Source organism: Cornus florida, unplaced genomic scaffold (assembly GCF_030987335.1).
Source record: "Cornus florida cultivar Cherokee Brave unplaced genomic scaffold, ASM3098733v1 CherokeeBrave_3.0.0_Hap2_Chr05, whole genome shotgun sequence".
NCBI lineage: Eukaryota > Viridiplantae > Streptophyta > Magnoliopsida > Cornales > Cornaceae > Cornus > Cornus florida.
Window position 1 is genome coordinate 103,798,474 of NW_026775575.1, and position 20,189 is coordinate 103,818,662.

General features: G+C 35.4%; 3 protein-coding genes across 3 annotated transcripts; all 3 read left to right on the forward strand.

The window, feature by feature from the left end:
* Positions 1-1,374: 1,374 nt before the first annotated feature.
* Positions 1,375-2,683, forward strand: LOC132309886 (uncharacterized). The gene is made up of 2 exons (XM_059808147.1): positions 1,375-2,236; positions 2,280-2,683. The coding sequence occupies exons 1-2, from the start codon at positions 1,375-1,377 to the stop codon at positions 2,681-2,683; spliced, it is 1,266 nt and encodes a 421-aa protein (XP_059664130.1).
* A 5,880-nt stretch (positions 2,684-8,563) lies between these two features.
* On the forward strand, positions 8,564-9,166 carry LOC132309887 (uncharacterized). Its single transcript, XM_059808148.1, has one exon. It carries the CDS (start codon positions 8,564-8,566, stop codon positions 9,164-9,166), a length of 603 nt encoding a protein of 200 aa, XP_059664131.1.
* Positions 9,167-9,614: 448 nt separating this feature from the next.
* Positions 9,615-10,028, forward strand: LOC132309888 (uncharacterized). Its single transcript, XM_059808149.1, has one exon. The coding sequence runs from the start codon at positions 9,615-9,617 to the stop codon at positions 10,026-10,028; it is 414 nt and encodes a 137-aa protein (XP_059664132.1).
* Positions 10,029-20,189: the final 10,161 nt, after the last annotated feature.

The following is a 20,189-nucleotide window of genomic DNA, read 5'->3' on the forward strand; positions in this document are numbered from 1 at the left end:
AACAATTTATTTTTTAGACACTTCACAGGCGCACGATTTATTTTTTAGACACTGCACAGACGCACAATTGTGGGTGATAACTTTTTTATATTTTAAATTAGTTGTTTTATATGCAATGAGGGTGCAATATTATTTTTACTCAATTATGCTTATTAGGAATTTAGGATCGGTGGTTTAAATTACAATGTAAAACCCTTGGTATTAAAAGTTTATATTTGAATTACCCTTTTTAGGTACAGTGTTATACGATGGTGAAGCCAAAAAGAACTATTGATTGTTTTTTTTAAAAAAATGATGTGCCTTCCGTGGCTTCCGCTTCTAATGTCGATGTTTCGGTTCATGATAACCAGCGTCCTTCAAAATCTCTAAGAGTTGAACATACAAAAGTTGATCCTACCTTTTTAGAACGTGATCCAGGATTACGTCGTCAAATATGGGATTATCCTATTGACGAACGTGATGAAGTTCGACGAGCTTATATCAAAGTGAAACCATATCAAATTGTGCTTTCAGTATATCCGCTTTCTGGATCGGAAAAGCATCGTCGTCGATTTCAATCATCTCGGTTTAAATTATTTCCTACCTGGTTAGAGTATTCTCCTTCAAAGGATGCTGCATATTGCTTACCTTGCTTTCTTTTTGGAGCGAAACCAACGGGGCGTCCTGGAACCAATGCATTTACTAGTGAAGGATTTCGAAGTTGGAAGAAAGTTAATGATGGCAATAGGTGTGCTTTCTTAAATCATGTGGGAGTGTCCATGTTTTGCTCATAGCATTGCTGAGAGAGCATGTAAGGACTTAATGAATCAACCTTGTCATATTGATACAGTGATGGTTAAACAAACTTCCGAACAAGTTTCAAATAATCGATTGAGATTGAAGGTCACAATTGATGCGGTCCGATGGCTTACTTATCAAGCTTGTGCTTTTAGAGGGCATGATGAATCCCTTCAATCAAGTAATCGAGGCAATTTCATTGAAATGGTAAAGGCTTTTGCGTCATATAATGATGATGTCGCTAGAATTGTTTTTGAAAATGCTCCAAAAAATGCCAAGTATACCTCACCACAAATTCAAAAGGAGATTTGGCATATTGTTTCTAGAAAAGCGAGAAGTAAGATTCGTGAAGATATCGGCAATGCCAAGTTTTGTATTCTTGTTGATGAAGCTCGTGATGAATCTAAAAGAAAGCAAATGGCTCTCGTTTTAAGATAGGTTGATAAGAATGGTTTTTTACAAGAACGTTTTTTTGATCTTGTGCATGTCAAAGATACAACTTCATTGAATTTAAAAAAGGATCTTTGTGCGGTTCTTTCTCACTATAATCTTGATGTTCACAATCTCCGAGGTCAAGGTTATGATGGTGCTAGCAATATGCGTGGTGAATGGAATGGTTTGCAAGCATTATTTCTTAATGATTGTCCTTATGCATATTATGTGCATTGCTTAGCTCACCGATTACAACTAGCATTAGTTGCCGCATCTAGAGAAGTAATCGTTGTCCATCAATTCTTTTCAAACTTGAACTTCATTATCAATAACATCGGAGCTTCTTGCAAACGAATTGATGAATTACATTATGCTAAAGTTATGGAAATTGCCCATTTGATAGATCTTGATGAACTTGAAACCGGTCGAGGAGCTAATCAGATTGGTAACTTGCAACGACCTGGAGATACTCGTTGGAGCTCCCATTTTGATTCTGTTTGTAGTTTGATAAGGTTATTTAGTCCAACATGTTCAGTTCTTAACAACCTCATTGAAGATGGATGTAATTACAAGATCCGGGGAGATGCTGATACTGCTTTTAATACTCTTAGATCATTTCAGTTTGTGTTTATTTTGCATTTGATAAAAGATATCATGGGAATAACTAATATCCTTTGTCAAGCTTTGCAACAAAAGGATCAAGACATCGTAAATGCTATGCAATTGGTTTCGAGTACAAAACAAATCATTCTGAAATTGAGAGAAAATAGTTGGAACAAGTTACTTGATATTGTTAAATCATTTTGTGAGTGCCACAACATTGATGTGCCTGATTTGAGTGTTCTTTATACCAAAAAAATTAAGGGCCAGTCACGTCACCCACAAGAGAATATTACACTTGAGCACCACTATCGGATTGATATATTTTATGGCACAATTGATTCACAATTGCAAGAGTTGAATAACAGATTTAGTGAAAAGGCAATGAAACTTGTTACTCTCAGCTCAGCTTTGGATCCTAGAGATGGTTACAAAGTTCTTTAACGTTGAAGACATTTGCACGCTTGTAGATAAATTTTATCCTCAAGATTTCACGGACCAAGAGAGGATTATGTTGACATTCCAATTGCAACATTATGAGGTTGAAATGCCTGTTCATTTATATTTGAAAAATATGTCAACGATTTCTGAACTATGTAGAGGATTAGTGGAAACAAAGAAGTCAAAAATCTACTTTTTGATTGATAGGTTGATTCGTCTTGTCTTGACTCTTCCCGTTTCCACGGCAACTATAGAAAGGGCATTTTCAACTATGAAACTTGTCAAAACACAACTGCGCAACATGATGGAGGATGAGTTTCTTGCAGATTACTTGAGTGTTAGTATTGAAAAAGAAATTGCTCAGACTTTTAGTACAGATTCAATTATAGATGATTTTTCTTCTCTAAAAGATCGTCGAGCTCAGCTTTTGTAGTAGTTGTTTGGTCTTTCAGGTTTCTTTTTGTATTTATCTATGTCATATTTGACTAGATATAGACCAAGTATTATTTTGTAAACAAATTGGCCAAATTTTGGCTAAATATATTTTTGTATGCATCTAATCGATCATAAAGTACTTTTGACTTAAAATATTATTATATTATATTAGTAAAACTGTTAATACTCGGCCCCCCCTTACATTGAATCCTGGGTCCGCCCCTGAATCCAACCAAATTATAAATAGTCTCTTGCATACAAGATAATACATAAAAGGCACTAGTTTAGATAGTTGTTACGTAACCTAATTAATAATGACAGTTAAGGAGCTAAAGTATATTTTTGTGAGAATTTTATGTTAAAATGACTTAATTGTTCATACTTAAACGGATTACACAAATTGAACCATCAACCTTAACACGATACGATTAATTAGTCGAGTTAATCATGTCAAACTATTTACAACCCGAACTCGTTTAAGGTCAACCCAAAATCACTTATCTCGTGTCGTGTTTGAGTCGTATTGACGGATCGTATCAAACTTTGTCATCCTTAACAATTACTCAGTGTACTAAGAGATGTAGTCTGGTCATACTTCTTTCCCTTCCAAAATAAATAAATAAAAATTGATAATTCAAGTCCTCTAGTGAGTGTATGTTTGAGTTCCATGTTAATGGAAACAAAATATATAATTCCTTACGAAAAAGTCTATTTTCACAAAAAAAAATGAAATATATGTAAATTATATGGATGCTCAAACAAGGCACAATTGGTAATATGATTCGTTGTATCGATTAATATGCAACGTATCGATCATAATTTATTTTTAAAGATATGATATCGTTATATACCTTAATGAACCGATTACTTTATATCGATATTCGTTCGAATCCATTACATATAATTACAACATATTAGGCCTCGTTTGGATGGAAGGATTTATAGGGATTTGGAGAAAAAAGAAATGGAAGGATAAAGATAGGGATAGGTGTGTTTGGATGGAGGGAATAGAAGAGAAAAGAAAGGATCGGGAAGGATTTGGAGGGATAGCCTATTACTCCAAATCCCTTCAATACAGTAAAACCAAATTCTTCCAATTTTGAGAAGATTTGAGGGGAAAGAAACAATTTCAGTATAATTATGAGAAAGACAAAATTAGCCTTGTATATTTTCAGTTTGCAGTTGCAGAGAGAGAAGGGGGGGCAAGTTCAGAGTTGCGAACGAGAGAGAGATGGAGGCTGAAATGATTTGCTTTCTTTATATATATACACACATACACAAAGGGATACATATATATATATATATATATATATACCCTAATTTGACAGATAGACATACTGAAATATATGGGTTTTGAACTTCTGATTCTTGTAGATTTTGTAGTTTGCAGTTGCAGAGAGGAGAGAGAGAGAGGGTAGGTTTAGAGTTGAGAACGAGAATAAAGATGGAGGCGATTGGGGAAGATGAAATGATTTGCCCTATATATATATATATATATATATATATATATATATATTGGTGGTCATGATCAGTTGATTTAGAAAAATAATAAAAATAATAAATAAATAAAATTAAAACAAAACCCATTACATACAACTTACAAGTTAGCAGTTACCCGCCGGGGGGAGGGGGGGATTAGCCCTAAATATATGTATGAAATGATTTGCCCTAAATATATATATATATATATATATATTTTCTGGTGGCCATCATCCATGGACCATGGGCTTATAAATTACAGACTTGGTTAGTTGATTTAGAAAGAAAAAAAAAATTAAAACAAAACCCATTACATACAAGTTAGCAGAGAGAGTGTGTGTGTGTGTGTGAGAGAGAGAGAGAGAGGGAGAAAGAGAGAGAGTAGCGAGAACAGAGATGGAGGCATTTGGGGTGGCTGAAATGATTTGCCCTACTAACCTCACAAAAGGGTAAAATAGTAATTTTAATTATTATTTTTCTTTCTTTTCTTTCCTTTGTGTTATCTAAATAAGAATATTATCCATTCATTTTTTTTTTCTCTCCTATCTATCCAAACATAAACATAAATTATAACTATTATTTTCTCTATTTTATTTTATTTTCTTTTATAATAATTTCTTTTCTTTTCTCTCCTAGGTATTCAAAATGAAGCCTAGTGAATTTTGCAAAGAACTTCTTTTTTTTAATCCAGAATTGGTCACCATGATAAAATCGAACACTCACAATAAAAAAAAAAAAAAATGGTGTCTAGAGCTATGGTTTAAATATTTGACGGTCCAAATTGTTGCATATGGACCACCGTAATGGTTTTGCATCAAAGCGGTACGGCCTCTCTGACACATCCATAAAGGCAGCACATTAGTGATTTTTAAAATTGGTAGAGTTATAGGGTGTGGGATATGATGGTGGAGTCTTCTAGTTCTAGCCTCTGTTTCACCCAAGATTAGGGCTGTTGTGTTTTGTGGTCAAAATATTCAAGAATCAAGCTTTTGGTGCCTTGTTTGAGCATCCATATAATTGTACAGTCACATGTCACATAGGAAAATAAATAAATAAGTGAATATTTGGTCGTTGGATGGGATTATATAATTGTACAGTCACATGTCACATAGGAAAATAAATAAATAAGTGAATATTTGGTCGTTGGATGGGATTAAATTAAATTTTAATTAGGAGGAGAGGCCTTTTGACTTAACTATTCAAACTAGGTTTGAATAGTAGTAACTTTGAGGAGGATGAGTCATGTAGCAACTCGAGTCTCGTTTTAAGATGCACACCTTTCAACGCCAATACCTATTGCATGGTTATTGCTGCCCATTTCTCTTGTCACGTAAGCTCATAGAATTATTAAAATATATAATTTTTTTTTTTAAATACTTCCTAATTGGTTGAGTAGAGCGGAGAAAACTCCTGCTACTTTTGATATAGTGTAAAATAGTTCATGTATAATGTAAAATATTTTTATATTATTAATTTGGTGCAAATAGTCCCCTTAGAGACTTAAAATGACAATAATACCTTTATTTCAGTTGAATAAATTAATAAGTATAAATACGGGATATGTGAAATGATCATTTTATCCAATTTGTGTAGGTTTGTGTTTGTTTGGGAAAACAATAAAATAGACTTCGATTTGTACAAGATTGGGATAAGCTAAACCAAACAAACCCAAACCCGGATATAATAAAATTTTGACATGTTTGAAGTAAATGAATAAAATTTTTGAGACAAACAAATAATATATATAAGGGAAAACTACAATTAAGTAGAGTTTGGAGTTCTAAATAACGTAGTGGTATATTTTAAGAGTTTATTTTTCACTTTGATTGAATTAAGATAAATAATTACATGTGCATTAAGAATTATTATTTAGGACTAAAATGCCCTCATAGTTATTATTCTAAAATACTAAATTATCCTTCTGAAATTCAGTATTTCCTTCGCTCAACAAATTTAGGAAAACATTAATCAACTTTCTTGAGCGAAAGAAAATTTCAAATTATTATTCTTAAATCAAATAATTCCTAAATTTATGATGCTATCACTTTTTTTAGAATACAGAATTATTGCTAATAAACTCAAAATTCTCTTTTATGAAATCAGGTTAATCCTAAATTATAAGATGGTTGTAACGTTGCATACGATGAAATGTTACCGGTCATAAGAAAACTGTTAAACTTCGAATTGCCATTGTATACTTTAATAAGTGTTTCATTAGCAGCATCATTTGTGTTTCTTTACTATCATTGTTTTAAGCATCTTGCTGCCAACTTTATGATCTATTATAAGTGTACAAACCCGAGGTACTACTATGATAATTTAAGGAACGAATAGTGAACTTTCTTTGAGCAAAACGAATTATCATATAATCCTTCTTAAATTAAATAATTTTTAAAGAAATTTGAGTGAATGAATTTTTTTAATTCTAGAAGGATGATTTGGTATTTTAAAATAAGATTTTGGAGGATATTTTGGACCTGAACAACAGTTCTTGATGCATATGTAATTATTTTACTAAATTCAATCAAAGTGAAAAACAAACTCTTGAAATAGATCAATTTGTTATTTAGGGTTTCTAACTCTATCCAAGTATAATTTTCCCAATATATATATATAATCAGCAATACCATATAGTGACACAAAAAGGAAAAGTAATAGTTTGTTATGAAGAGAGAGAGAGAGAGAGAGGTGAATGAAATGGGTTTAGGGGAGGGGGGTTTATGCACATTGTGTTAGGGGCAAAAAGGGTAAAATTGGGTTTTCATATTTACTTGTTGCTAAAAAGTGGTCGGAATGGCTTATTTGCACCTTTTTTGAATTTTATGAATTGAAATGCACATTTTTAAAAATAAGGGACTATTTATGCACAAAACCTATATTACTGAGAATTTTCTACACTTAACCCTAATTAGTTTTAGGGTTGAATATATAATATATGATAGCCAAGGAATAAAAAATCATAATTTTTCAAAAAGTTTAAATATAATGGAATTGCATCGGGAATTTGGGACTCGATGACATAACATTTTAAATTAACTTTTCATTTGAATATGGTTTTCTTTGTTTCTAAGAGCTCCCCCTTTAGATAGTTCCTCGGTTCCAAAATTATTGACCTGTTTTTTTAATATTTTTTTTTTAATGCCTCAAAACTCTTATGTTGCTATGGGAGGAAAAATTCCCCTCTAACAAAAGTCATCCACGTAGCCACAATAGAAGTTTTATTTTTAATCTCTTGATGGGTTACAAAAGCCCAACCCTGTTCAAGCCCAGATAAAGTCACCGACAGCCCAAGATCGTTAATGTCGAACTTCCGGCCCATTAATAAAGTCATTTGGACCAAGTCGCATTTAACCCAAATTCATTTAAAGAAGGAACCAGTCCTGCTAATCAAATGATTCAACAAAGAAGAAAAGTTCGATGAAGGGAAAGTCTGGCATGGAAAGAATTGTAAAAGGGAAGAATTCTACTTGTAAAGAATGATGTATATGGAATAAATTGAAGGACAAGTAAGGCGAGTCCTACCATAATTCCACCACCTTTTTGTATATAAATAGAGGTTTAGTCCTCCAATAATAGATATCGAGCAATATACGCTTTTCTCTCTATAGTTCTTGTTAATATTTATTTTTCTTGAGTGAATTGTATTTTTTCTTTAATTCGTTTTTGAATAAGAGAAATTTTGCATATACACTTTGGCGCCGTCTGTGGGAAACGTATAAAAATATACTCCCACAATTGATTCAAATCTTTTATGTTACTATGATCTGGAATGTCAATCGGAGGATCCGCAGCAGCAGCTGATCAGCAGATGGAGTTGATGCAAAAGATGCGAAAAGAGTTCTTGCACCAATTTGAAACGCTTTGTCAAGCGAATGAGGCCAGCATAGCTCAGATTGCGTTGCTTCAGCAGAAAAACAACGCCCTTCAAACGGCGACGGCTCAGATAGCACCGCAACCACCACCTGGTGACGCGACAGCACCTCTCCCCAACCAAAACATTCCTCTAATTAACGAACCTTAGGCCAATGAGGTACGACCTAATCAGGTTTGGCCTAACGAAGTTCAGCAAGAGCAGAGGACAAGAACTGAGGTGGTTGCTTCGGACAATCATCCTCGTCGCACGCAGGACGAACAAGCCAAGTTCAGCCGTAAGTTTACGGTATGGTCTAATGGTATTCCAGATAATGCTGGCATATAGGTGGCCTTTGATGAGAAGATGCTCCTAAGGATTCAAACACCCGCCGAGATGGTCAGAGAGCATAAAAACTCTCTAGTAAGGATTCCGTTCACCGACGATATATACCGTGTTGACAGACCTAAGAAATTCACCATACCTTCTTTCACTCAATTTGATGGTACGGGAGATCCTTCTCGTCACCTCTACCACTATTCATAGAAGATGGCTTTGGATAATCATAATAATGCGTTCATGTGTAAGGTTTTCCCGACTAGTTTAACGGGAGCCGCATTGGAATGGTTCAAGAATAGGCCATACAAATCCATCCCAAACTATGAAACTTTGTGCGCTATGTTCTTAGCACAATACTGTGGAAACAAGAAGCAGAAGAAAACCATCTTTATGTACTTCACCATAAGGCAAAAGAGAGGAGAAACGCTACAGGATTACCTATCTAGATTTAACATGGAGGCCTCGGAAATAGCAAATTGTCATCCTGAGGCTGCAATAGAAACATTCAACATCAGTATGATTCAGGGAACCAAGTTCCATACCTCCCTAGTCAAATATTCCCCTCCGGACATGCAAACTCTCAATGCTAGGGCACAAGTCTACATTCGACTTGAGAAGAATGCAGCCCATCGAGCGCAACACGCCACCCTTGTCACGGTAGAAAATAAGCTTCGGGAGAAAGCTTCGAGTGCAAAAAGTCAAAGAAACCAGCACGCTACAACACCAGTTGCCCAGGTACCCGAGAAGAGGCAAGGACAGAGGAGAGGTTCACCCCCTTTGTACAACCCTGGATCGGTTATTCTAAGAAAATAAGATAAGGTTTACAGCCCCTCAGCCAATGAGGTAACCCTTGGAGCAAAGGGACAAAAGCAAACACTGTGCTTACCGTAGGGATTACGGATATATAACCAATGACTGTAGATCCCTTAGGCGGCAAATGGAAAACATGATAACTAGAGGTGAGTTAGCAGACTACCTCACACCAAAAGAGCACGTAAAGCCTAGGGAGGTCAATCCTCGGAAAGTAGAGGGGAATCAAGTAAAGGTTATCCATGCGATACATGGGAGGTCAAAAGACGACCAAGAGTCGGAAGAGGTGCACCGATCCAGACTGAGGACAACTCACAAGCTAAGGAAGCTGTCCTCGGTAAACACTATCGCTTCAGGCAGTGTCAGTATTGGGTTCGGCGATAGCGATTTATCGAGAGTTTAGCTTCCCCCCGAGGATCCGTTAGTCATCAGTCTTCTGGTGGCAAATTGCATGATCAAAAGAGTTTTGGTGGACCCAGGCAGCAGCGCCAATATTATTACAAAGGCAGTCTTTAAGCAACTGGAGATCCCGTCATCATTAATTCGACCCATATCTAGTTCTTTGATGGGGTTCGATGGAATAAAGGTGGACCCCATTGGGGTGATTGATCTATCCGTCACTGCGGCAAAAAGGATATTGAAGGAAGATTTTGTTCTAACAGAAATCCATCCTTCTTACAATCTCATTACGGGAAGAGGTTGGATCCACCGAATGAATGGGGTCCCGTCTACCCTTCATCAAATGATACGATGCTTGTCTCTGGACGGTAAGGAGGTTATAAATCTTTGGGGAGATCAGGTCGCTACCAAAGAATGCTACATGCTGACACTGAATGAAGCAAAGAAGATGATCAAGCAGACCTAGCCAGATGTGATCCCCGGAGGCACTTCCAAATAGCAATTACAGAGCCTTCTGCCCAAGTATCTAAAAGCAGAGGAGGAAGCCGAATCTACAAAGCCTACCGAGGAATCTCTATAAATCGTCAAAGTTATCCTCGGCGATCCTCAAAAAATTACTTATATGGGCTCTTCCCCTACAACCGAAGAGAAAGAAGTATTAATTGATGTCATTCGACGGAATACATATACATTTGCCTGAGATCATTCAGACATGATAGGAATCAACCCGTCAATCTCATGCCATAGCCTGAAGGTGGATCCGGCGTTCAAACCGGTTAAGCAAAGACACAGAAGGTTAGCTCCTGAGCGCAATCGAATCATTGCTGAAGAAGTAAGCAAACTGTTTCAAGTAGGCTTTATCTGGGAAGTGCACTATCCACAATGGCTCTCAAACGTGGTGGTGGTTCAGAAGAAGAATGGAAAATTGAGAGTGTGGATAGATTTTACCAATCTCAACAAGGCTTGCCCCAATGATAGCTTTCCACTACCCAAGATAGATCAGATGGTTGGCGCTATCACTTGCTATGAGAGACTCACATTCCTCAATGCGTATTCCAGGTATAATCAGATCCCTATGAATCCAGAGGATGAAGAGAAAAACGCCTTTATAACAGAGAAAGGCACATACTGTTACAAAGTCATGCCCTTCAGACTTAAGAATGCTGGGGCAACTTACCAATGTTTCATTAATAAGATCTTCGATGAGATGCTGGGAAGGACGGTCGAAGCCTACATCGATGACATGGTGGCTAAAAGTGTGAAGAAAGAGGATCATCTTAAGTACCTCCAGGAAGTCTTTGATACTTTGAGAAAGTATAACATGAAGTTGAATCCTTCCAAGTGTTCCTCTACGGTCTCTTCAGGGTAGTTCCTCGGCCATATTGTCAACAAGAGAGGAATAGAAGTAAGCCTGGCTCAAGCTCAGGCCCTCATACAAAATCATGAACCAAAAACTCGCAAGGAAGTACAGGTTCTAATTGGCCTAATCACAACTCTCAGCCGCTTCATATCTCGATTATCAGATAAGTGTAAGCCATTTTTTGATGCCATAAGATCAAAGAACAAGGATTTATGGGGTGCTCAACAGCAGAAAGCACTCAATCAGTTAAAGTATTACATGGCTAAACCACCAATCTTGTCTGCTCCGAAGCCTGGAGAAACCCTCATCTTGTACTTAACAATCTCCATTATAGCCACTAACGCTGTGCTAATCTGAGAAAAAGGAAAGAATCAGTATCCGATCTTTTACACAAGTAAGACGATGACGGATGCTGAGATAAGGTATAGCAAAATGGAGAAGATCATACTAGCATTGGTGTATGTAAAGATGAAGCTTCGGCACTATTTTGAGTTTTATAGAATCGTGGTCCTAACCAACTACCCAATGCAAGCTATTTTTTCCAAGCCAGACTTGTTCAGAAGAATAACTAAGTGGGCAATCGAACTCAGTTCCTTCGATATATCTTACGAGCCAAAAGTGTCACACAAGGGACAGGCTTTGGCCGATTTTCTCTTGGAATATGAAGATAAACCCGACAAGCCTGAGTCTTCCGAACCACAATGGGAGCTTCGGGTAGATGGCTCCTCGAATCTAACCAATGCAGAAGTTGGAATCGTTATTACAACCCCTGAAGGCACCAAGCTACAGCAGTCAATCCGTTTGACTTTTCCTGCCACTAACAACGAAGCCGAGTATGAGGCCTTACTCGCCGGGCTCCGGTTGGCAAACCAACTCGAGGTAAGGTGTCTAAAGGTTTTTAGTGACTCCCAGCTCATTGTGAATCAGGTGACAGACAAATATCAACCCAAAGAAGAAAGAATGAAAGCATACAAGGAGGCTGTAGAGAGTGCTACACGTGGATTCGATTAAATCGAATTCCACCAAGTACCTCGTGAGGAGAACTCTAAAGCAGATCAACTGGCCACATCAGCATCTTCCACAGACAAAGATTTAGTCCGGAAAGTGCCAATTGACATCCTGGACGAACCTAGTATAAGTTCTCGGCAGGAGATAATGGTGATCCCGGACATTCCACGAGAACCTGCTAGATGGATCCGCTGGAATCTTACCACATGTGATACCTCTGGATTTCTGAATGCGGGTTGGCCAGGCCCACGCCCGAATACTCGAGGATATCAAAAACAAATTGATAAAAAATGAACACAGAGTACAAAAGAATAAAGAAGACTAAATAAAATGCTGACAAGAAACTAAAATGATAATCTAATAATAAACCTCAGAATATATTTCCATTAATTAATAAACTCTTCTGATACAACTGATCCTCCAAAATATAACTCGGGAATCCATACTGTGTGGACCCCTAGATAATCCAAACTAAACATATGACAGCAATAACTGTCTAAATCAGGAAACTGAATCATAAAGGAACTCCTATGTAGCATCGGAGGAATGAAGTAGACTGATCCCTACTCAGCGCGAACAACCTCTACTCCTGACGAACACCAGAAAAATAATGGTGGGTCAGGCCCACAAACAAGTTCTACTCTACTACAGTCCAAGCAGAGATCCGATACACGTATACATCCTAGTCAATCCAACAGTAATCCGTATATATATATATATACACACTAAAGGAACCTTACTAGACTATAGGGTTGTCTCAACCTAAATAGTAGGCAACATGCAAAACGCACATATAGTGGGCATGAGTACCTAGACCTACCAGGGTACACAACTACACTATATCTAGCTACACATCCCTGGCGATATACGCACCCTAACCACTGATCCTGAGACTCAAACTCATATCATGGCACCATACTTATATATATATATCTAATCTAGTAACCATCCTATTCAGTATAAATTAACCCTCAATAAGTCATTCAACTTGTTCAGCTGACCTGACTTGAATATAAGTAGGACTTAACATTTTAGTTAATCCATTTCCTTATATAATAAATTAATCCTCCATAAGTCATTCAACTTGTTCAGCTGACCATACTTGAATATAAGTAGGACTTAACATTTTAGTTAATCCATTCCCTTATATCAAATAGGTAGGACTTAACTGATAAGTTAATCCGTCCCTAGAATGCCACCGTCCCATACCGGAGCATTAAACCACACAATCCAACAATTGATGTAACGATTAAGAAAATACATCAAACAATCAAGAAATAACTATGATAATATGATATTAAGTTATCACAAAATAGGAATGACTTATTATTTATTTAAGCTTCCTATATCATATATCCTACATAAACTGAATGTTATACATATGATGATATTTTGTTATACCGTCAAATAAGCATTCTCCGTATCCATTTCATCCTACACATTTAATCTCAATTGCTAAAACATATTAAAAGATTAAATCCATTCGTTTGTTTAAAACATTCAAATAGCAAGCATCATTATGATTGAGTCTATTTAAATTTATTTAAACCTAAACCTAGTTCCTACTTAATGTTCAGGAATCCTAGGCATGTTTCTACGTTCCATCATTCCACAGATATGAAAAATACATAATTTAAACATGTAAAAATTCACATCGGAAATCAAATAAAAATCATGCATTTATTAATTTATAACACAAGAACAGATATGAACCAAATTCATAAAACCTATGTTCTAATCCAATTAAATATGCATAATTATTTAATTTTATGTGTTTAATAAATCCTGGAATTTCCTAGGCAAGTACAAAAACACGAACCAAAGGGAAAGAGATAGAAGAAGAACTTGCCTTCAACTTTCGGATCGAAAGTTACACTTCTTCTTCCTTGATCTTTTCTCTACAGGGTTTTTCTCCTCATTCCTTCCTTAATTTTTCTCCTTTCCTCTCTAACTCTCTCTCTCTAGAATATATTACGTGAATATTTCTAACCCCTTTTACAACCTATAACTATATATTTATAGGCTAAACAAAATAACCCTAACCTTTTTCCCAATCCAAGTTAACTTAAAAAATAAAAATAAAAATATTAAAAAGGTAAGTAAAATATGTTACGTATATAATTTATGTATATGTTTATTAAATAAATAAATTATACACATTCCATTATTTATTAATGGATTATCCAATAATACTTAAGTTACCATAATATTATAAAGTAACTTAAAACATAACACGTATCAAATCTATGTATATTTTTATTATTTAAATATAAAATATATACATCAGATTAAATATTACTACCAAAGTTACCATAAAAGTAATTAATAAATTACTTTCCTTTTTATATATGTATATAATATATATCTCTATATATACATACACAATTATCCATGGGTAATAATTCATACATATCAAACCTCCTATCCAAGTCCATGGGACCCAATTGGTTGGCCCATTACTACTAACCATAACCATAAAAGAAAAATAAAATAAAATAATGAAAGAAAAGAAAACATAATTAATCAAAACACCATTTAAGCAAATAATCTAATTAAACAATTAACACATAGACAAATACAAATAATACATAGATACATAATCAAATAATCAAGTAATACCTAATTCAATTAAACACATAAGCAATTAGTCAAATAATCAATTAAATAATTAAAAATACAATTAAAACAAATAAATAAATACCGAGACTATCCTTTAAAATTAGGGGTATTACATTCTTCCCCCCTAACAAAAGGAATTCCGTCCTCGGAATTTGCCCTTACTTTCTTCCATTATGCTTGGAAACTGTGAGCGAAAAAATATCCTCCTATTCCCAAGTAGATGCAACCTCACTATAAGAGCTCTACTTAACTCCAATATACCAAGTGGTATACAGGGTTCCTATATTATAAGAAACACAATAATCATACGATGCGTAGGTTGTATCAACGTAATCCTCCCATGTCGACAAGGTAATGATTTACATACCTCCAAGTGCCATAGAATATACGCACAAACTCCTAATAATTTGGTAACGCTAATTCAGAGGCGACTGCCTCAATTGCGAAACACAATCTTTTAAAAGTCAATGTAATAAGTAAAATTGACCTTTCTTCGAAAATCGCACTTCTTCCTACATAGAAAACAGAACGAGCAAACTACTCACTGATAGAAAAACTCTAGAATACGAGTTCAACTATTTACAACATCCCACTGTCGCCTCCCAACTGCGCGCAGTTCAATACAAAGGGAAGTATCTCTTTCCGGTATATTTTTAAATGAAGTCGAGGACTGATTGTACAACCCTTACATCCATTTCCAACCAACAAATGAAAGGTATGCATTGTGAAAGATACAAAACCTCCAAAGTTGTCACACTAACCTCTTTGTGCCAACAATATCACAGACAAAATTTTGACAAGTGAAGTAAACACTTCCAACCGTCCATAAAAATCTAGGATATACGCCTTAAACATATCCTGTATGGTCTAATTTAATCTCTCGATTAATTCATCCGTCTATAGATATAAAGTAGAGCTGCTGCTCCAAAATCTTCATAAAGCTCATTCGAAATAGCACTTTGCATCCACTAATATGGACATCCACAAGCTATAACACCACTATCACTGAACTATAGAACTACTATGAAGTTCTAAAATAAGCATCACTCAAATTTATGTCCTCAAGCGATCTTTCTCAATCCATCACTCTGATTACATATGAAAAATTGAAATTCCAAATCAATATCGATCCTTCTCACCGACCATCACTCCTATTTAATTCAACTTCCATATTTGTTATAGGAAGTGGCTAAAGATTCTTATGATATCCGATGATCAACTTTCCACTTTTGTAACAGGTTTTACACTTAAGGCAATTATATATGCATCCTTATCCGTATCTGTTCACCAAAACCGACATTTGATGTCATAATGTACCTTCTAACCGTCTGAGCACATCGAGAAAAATTATAAACTTTCCAGCTCAGTCGCCCGATCCTCATATCACTATTTACAGAAACTACTAAATCCTCCTCGAGTACCTTAAACTCCATCTGAGTAAGGTAATATCGTCTCCAAGGTCAGCTCCAATATTCAAAGTTGACATTCTCAACTACCGTAGTAATAACAAGTATTATTATTACACTTGCTATAAATGCATCGGATAACTCAACAACTAACCAAAAGATTTAAATATTCTATCGTTTGTTGAGAGCATCCATTTACATCATTGCTTCCACCAGACGGAACTTGATATAAAGTGTGAATCACCACTGTAATCTATCTAAACTGTCTCGTGATACATTATATTCGTATGAACTGAAGTCCTACCAGTTCGAAATAGACAAGAATCAAGCTGACCTAATGTATCAGTGAACCAATATCCCATCCAGAATCCTGATCCTTCTGTAAAATCAGAAATCCCGCAACTAAATCCGTAAAATGCTCTCTTATTTCCACTTTAGTATAGGAAATGGCTGCAAAGGATCTAGTGATCTTTGATGGCCCATCTCTACTATTTAATAAATATTAGACTTGGAGAGAAATCACTATGTCCCTTCTCCTGCCTATCGTGAAGCATCATGTTTCCACCAGGATGAAGAACTAAAAGTTGTGAAACTCAGTCCGTGCATCCTCCATCCAATTTGTCTATAGAAAGTACCGTTAGTTCGGTACCACCAGCTTTCGTTTGTATCCAACATTTAAATTGGAGCATCTTCAAAAGGGTATTCTGTAACTAAATCTATCCATAACTGATCCGTGATAAACTTGCCGATATTGAAAATCAATCGGTAATTCCATTTACCAATAGTCAACTATGGCTTTAACTCAACAAAAGTCAACAAACTACGACCTTTCCATACATACCATGCACCTCATCTTTATATAGGTGTTTGGTTTCACCATCTTGTCTTTGACACACCCTGCTTCTTTAAGACAAGTTAATGATAATCCGATTTCTTTGTCTAACTTCAAAAGAATATGAAATCTTTCCATCCTCTACATAAGTTATCAATTTCCTAGCAACAGCTAATTGTTGCAAATTGTGTCTAAAAAATAATTCCATATTATTTATGGAAATGAAGAGACTTAGTTTCCTTCTTCATGTGCAACACCGGCAAATTCCTCCTAATGACATACCCTCGTAAATAAATTCTTGATTAAGAATTTACTAATGAATATTTATTCAGTCTCCTATCCTCACTCGGTGTCATTCTAATAAGTACTTAATCCAGTACTAAATCATCCTTCCGACTTGGTAACAACTTCTAAAATTTTCAAGAAGATGTTCAGCAAATCCAGCACCTCTGATAAATCATCATGGCGTTACAGTGATCTTTATTTACCACTACCTCACGTTTACCGAAACATTAACAACTACCAATATCATGGCGTTGTAATATGATACGAATCCATACCTAACGTAAAGTATATCAAACTATTCGTTCTAGATTGTTTGACTCGTAGTGATGGTTTAATTATCCCATCCCAAAACACACCATAATGACATATGTCCAGGTCCAACAGATTGGCCAGATTTATGTGTATCTACCAAATCCTACTATCGTATGCTCACAAATCTAGCGTAAATAGCGCTATTACACCATGTTATTAAAACAATAATTGGCTGATCACACACTTATGTCCCCAACTAAACCACATACCAAATCCCGAGTAAATAACAAAAATAAAAAATAAAAATAAAAAAACACGTATGATAAACACAATAAAACAAAATATACTTCTACTTAGGACATCGTTATTTCTAGAAAAGAAAGTCTTCTTTGAAATCAACCTTACTAGATTGTTTCAAAATTTTCTTTTATAGTTTCGTAAATAATCATCCAACCTCGAAACATATCCTTTAAAACATCGCTTAAAAACACAAATGTTTGCCTAAGCAAATACCAAGGGCTTAACCCTCATCCTTCTTATATGCGGAATGTAAACTGTCTAACTTAGCTTTATAAAGCGAATTAGAACGTCACAACATAATACCAATGCCCTCTTGTATGTGATTAAAAATTATGTATTTCGTTCTGATTAAAACACATTCGATCCCCAAATTCCTGAACAATACTTCTTATATACCTCTTTTAGAGATGATAAGAAAGTTTAATTATTTGTAGATTGATCAACCCTAATTCTACTAATAACATTCGCTATACTACTAGCAATTCAGATCACCTTGCGCGATCATCCATCTTCAAGATTTAGTACTCTCTCTATTGGATGCACATAAATCTCCTCCATTAGGATCCTCTTCGGCTCCTACTCCTCACTTGTCTCCTTTTTGAGATCAACTGAAATCGTGTTGGCCCCGATATGCGGTGACGTATCACGTGCACCTAAATCATTCCTTGGCTTATACTTTTAAAGTAACGCCAAACGAACCTAAACCATCGACCCCTGACCCTGCCTTCTGGCAACAAAATCGATAACGTACTCCTTTACTCCGTTGGGTCTTTATTGCTTTCGCCTTGAACCCTTCCTTTTCCTAGTGCTAACCATTCTATGACTACAAAATATAATTGACATTAGCTCCTCGTAACAAACCGTAAATAGAGTACAACGAATCCTAATACGGGCTCTAAGTTTTAAGAGACGCAACGCGGAAGTCATATAACGAAAGACACTCCTAAGGACACTTGAACCTGGAGTGCTCTGATACCAACTGTGATACCCCCGGATTTTTGAATGCGGGTTGGCCAGGCCCACACCCGAATACCCGAGGATATCAAAAACAAATTGATAATAAACGAACACAGAGTACAAAAGAATAAAGAAGACTAAATAAAATGCTGACAAGAAACTAAAATGATAATCTAATAATAAAGCTCAGAATATATTTCCATTAATTAATAAACTCTTCTGATACAACTGATCCTCCAAAATACAACTCGGGAATCCATATTATGTGGACCCCTAAAAAATCCAAACTAAACCAATGACAGCAATAACTGTCTAAATCAGGAAACTGAATCATAAAGGAACTCCTATGTAGCATCGGAGGAATGAAGTAGACTGATCCCTGCTCAGCACGAACAACCTCTACTCCTGACAAATACCTGAAAAATAATGGTGGGTCAGGCTCACAAACAAGTTCTACTCTACTACAGTCCGAGCAGAGATCCGATACACGTATACATCCTAGTCAATCCAACAGTAACTAGTAGTCCGTATATATATATATACACACACTAAAGGAACCTCACTAGACTATAGGGTTGTCTCAACCTGAATAGTAGGTAACATGCAAAATGCACATATAGTGGGTATGAGTACCTAGACCTACCAGAGTACACAACTACACTATATCTTGCTACACATCCCTGGCGATATACGCACCCTAACCACTGATCCTGAGACTCAAACTCATATCATGGCACCATACTTATATATATATAATCTAGTAACCATCCTATTCAGTATAAATTAACCCTCCATAAGTCATTTAACTTGTTCAGCTGACCTGACTTGAATATAAGTAGGACTTAACATTTTAGTTAATCCATTCCCTTATATAATAAATTAATTCTCCATAAGTCATTCAACTTGTTCAGCTGACCTGACTTGAACATAAGTAGGACTTAACATTTTAGTTAATCCATTCCCTTATATAAAATAGGTAGGACTTAACTAATAAGTTAATCCGTCCCTAGAATGCCACCGTCCTATACCGGTGCATTAAACCATAAAATCTAACAATTGATGTAACGATTAAGGAAATATATCAAACATTCCAGAAATAACTATGATAATATGATACCAAGTTATCGCAAAATAGGAATGACTTATTATTTATTTAAGCTTCCTATATCATATATCCTACATAAACTGAATGTTATACATATGATGATACTTTATTATACCATCAAATAAGCATTCTCCATATTCATTTCATCCTACACATTTAATCTCAATTGCTAAAACATATTAAAAGATTAAATCCATTCGTTTGTTTAAAACATTCAAATAGCAAGCATCATTATGATTGAGTCTATTTAAATTTATTTAAACCCAAACCTAGTTTCTATTTAATGTTCAGGAATCCTAGGCATGTTTCTACGTTCCATCATTCCACAGATATGAAAAATACATAATTTAAACATATAAAAATTCACACCGGAAATCAAATAAAAATCATGCATTTATCAATTCATAACACAAGAACAGATATGAACCAAATTCGTAAAACCTATGTTCTAATCCAATTAAATATGCATAATTATTTAATTTTATGCGTTTAATAAATTCTGG

What these genes read in the sequence shown, in the direction of transcription:
- LOC132309886 (XM_059808147.1), top strand. Translation starts at nt 1,375, where the DNA reads ATGCGTGGTGAATGGAATGGTTTGCAAGCATTATTTCTTAATGATTGT. An exon ending in AGCTTTGGATCCTAGAGATG is followed by an intron (nt 2,237 to 2,279) that starts GTTACAAAGTTC and finishes GCACGCTTGTAG; the next exon opens with ATAAATTTTATCCTCAAGAT.
- LOC132309887 (XM_059808148.1), top strand. Translation starts at nt 8,564, where the DNA reads ATGGCTTTGGATAATCATAATAATGCGTTCATGTGTAAGGTTTTCCCG.
- LOC132309888 (XM_059808149.1), top strand. Translation starts at nt 9,615, where the DNA reads ATGATCAAAAGAGTTTTGGTGGACCCAGGCAGCAGCGCCAATATTATT.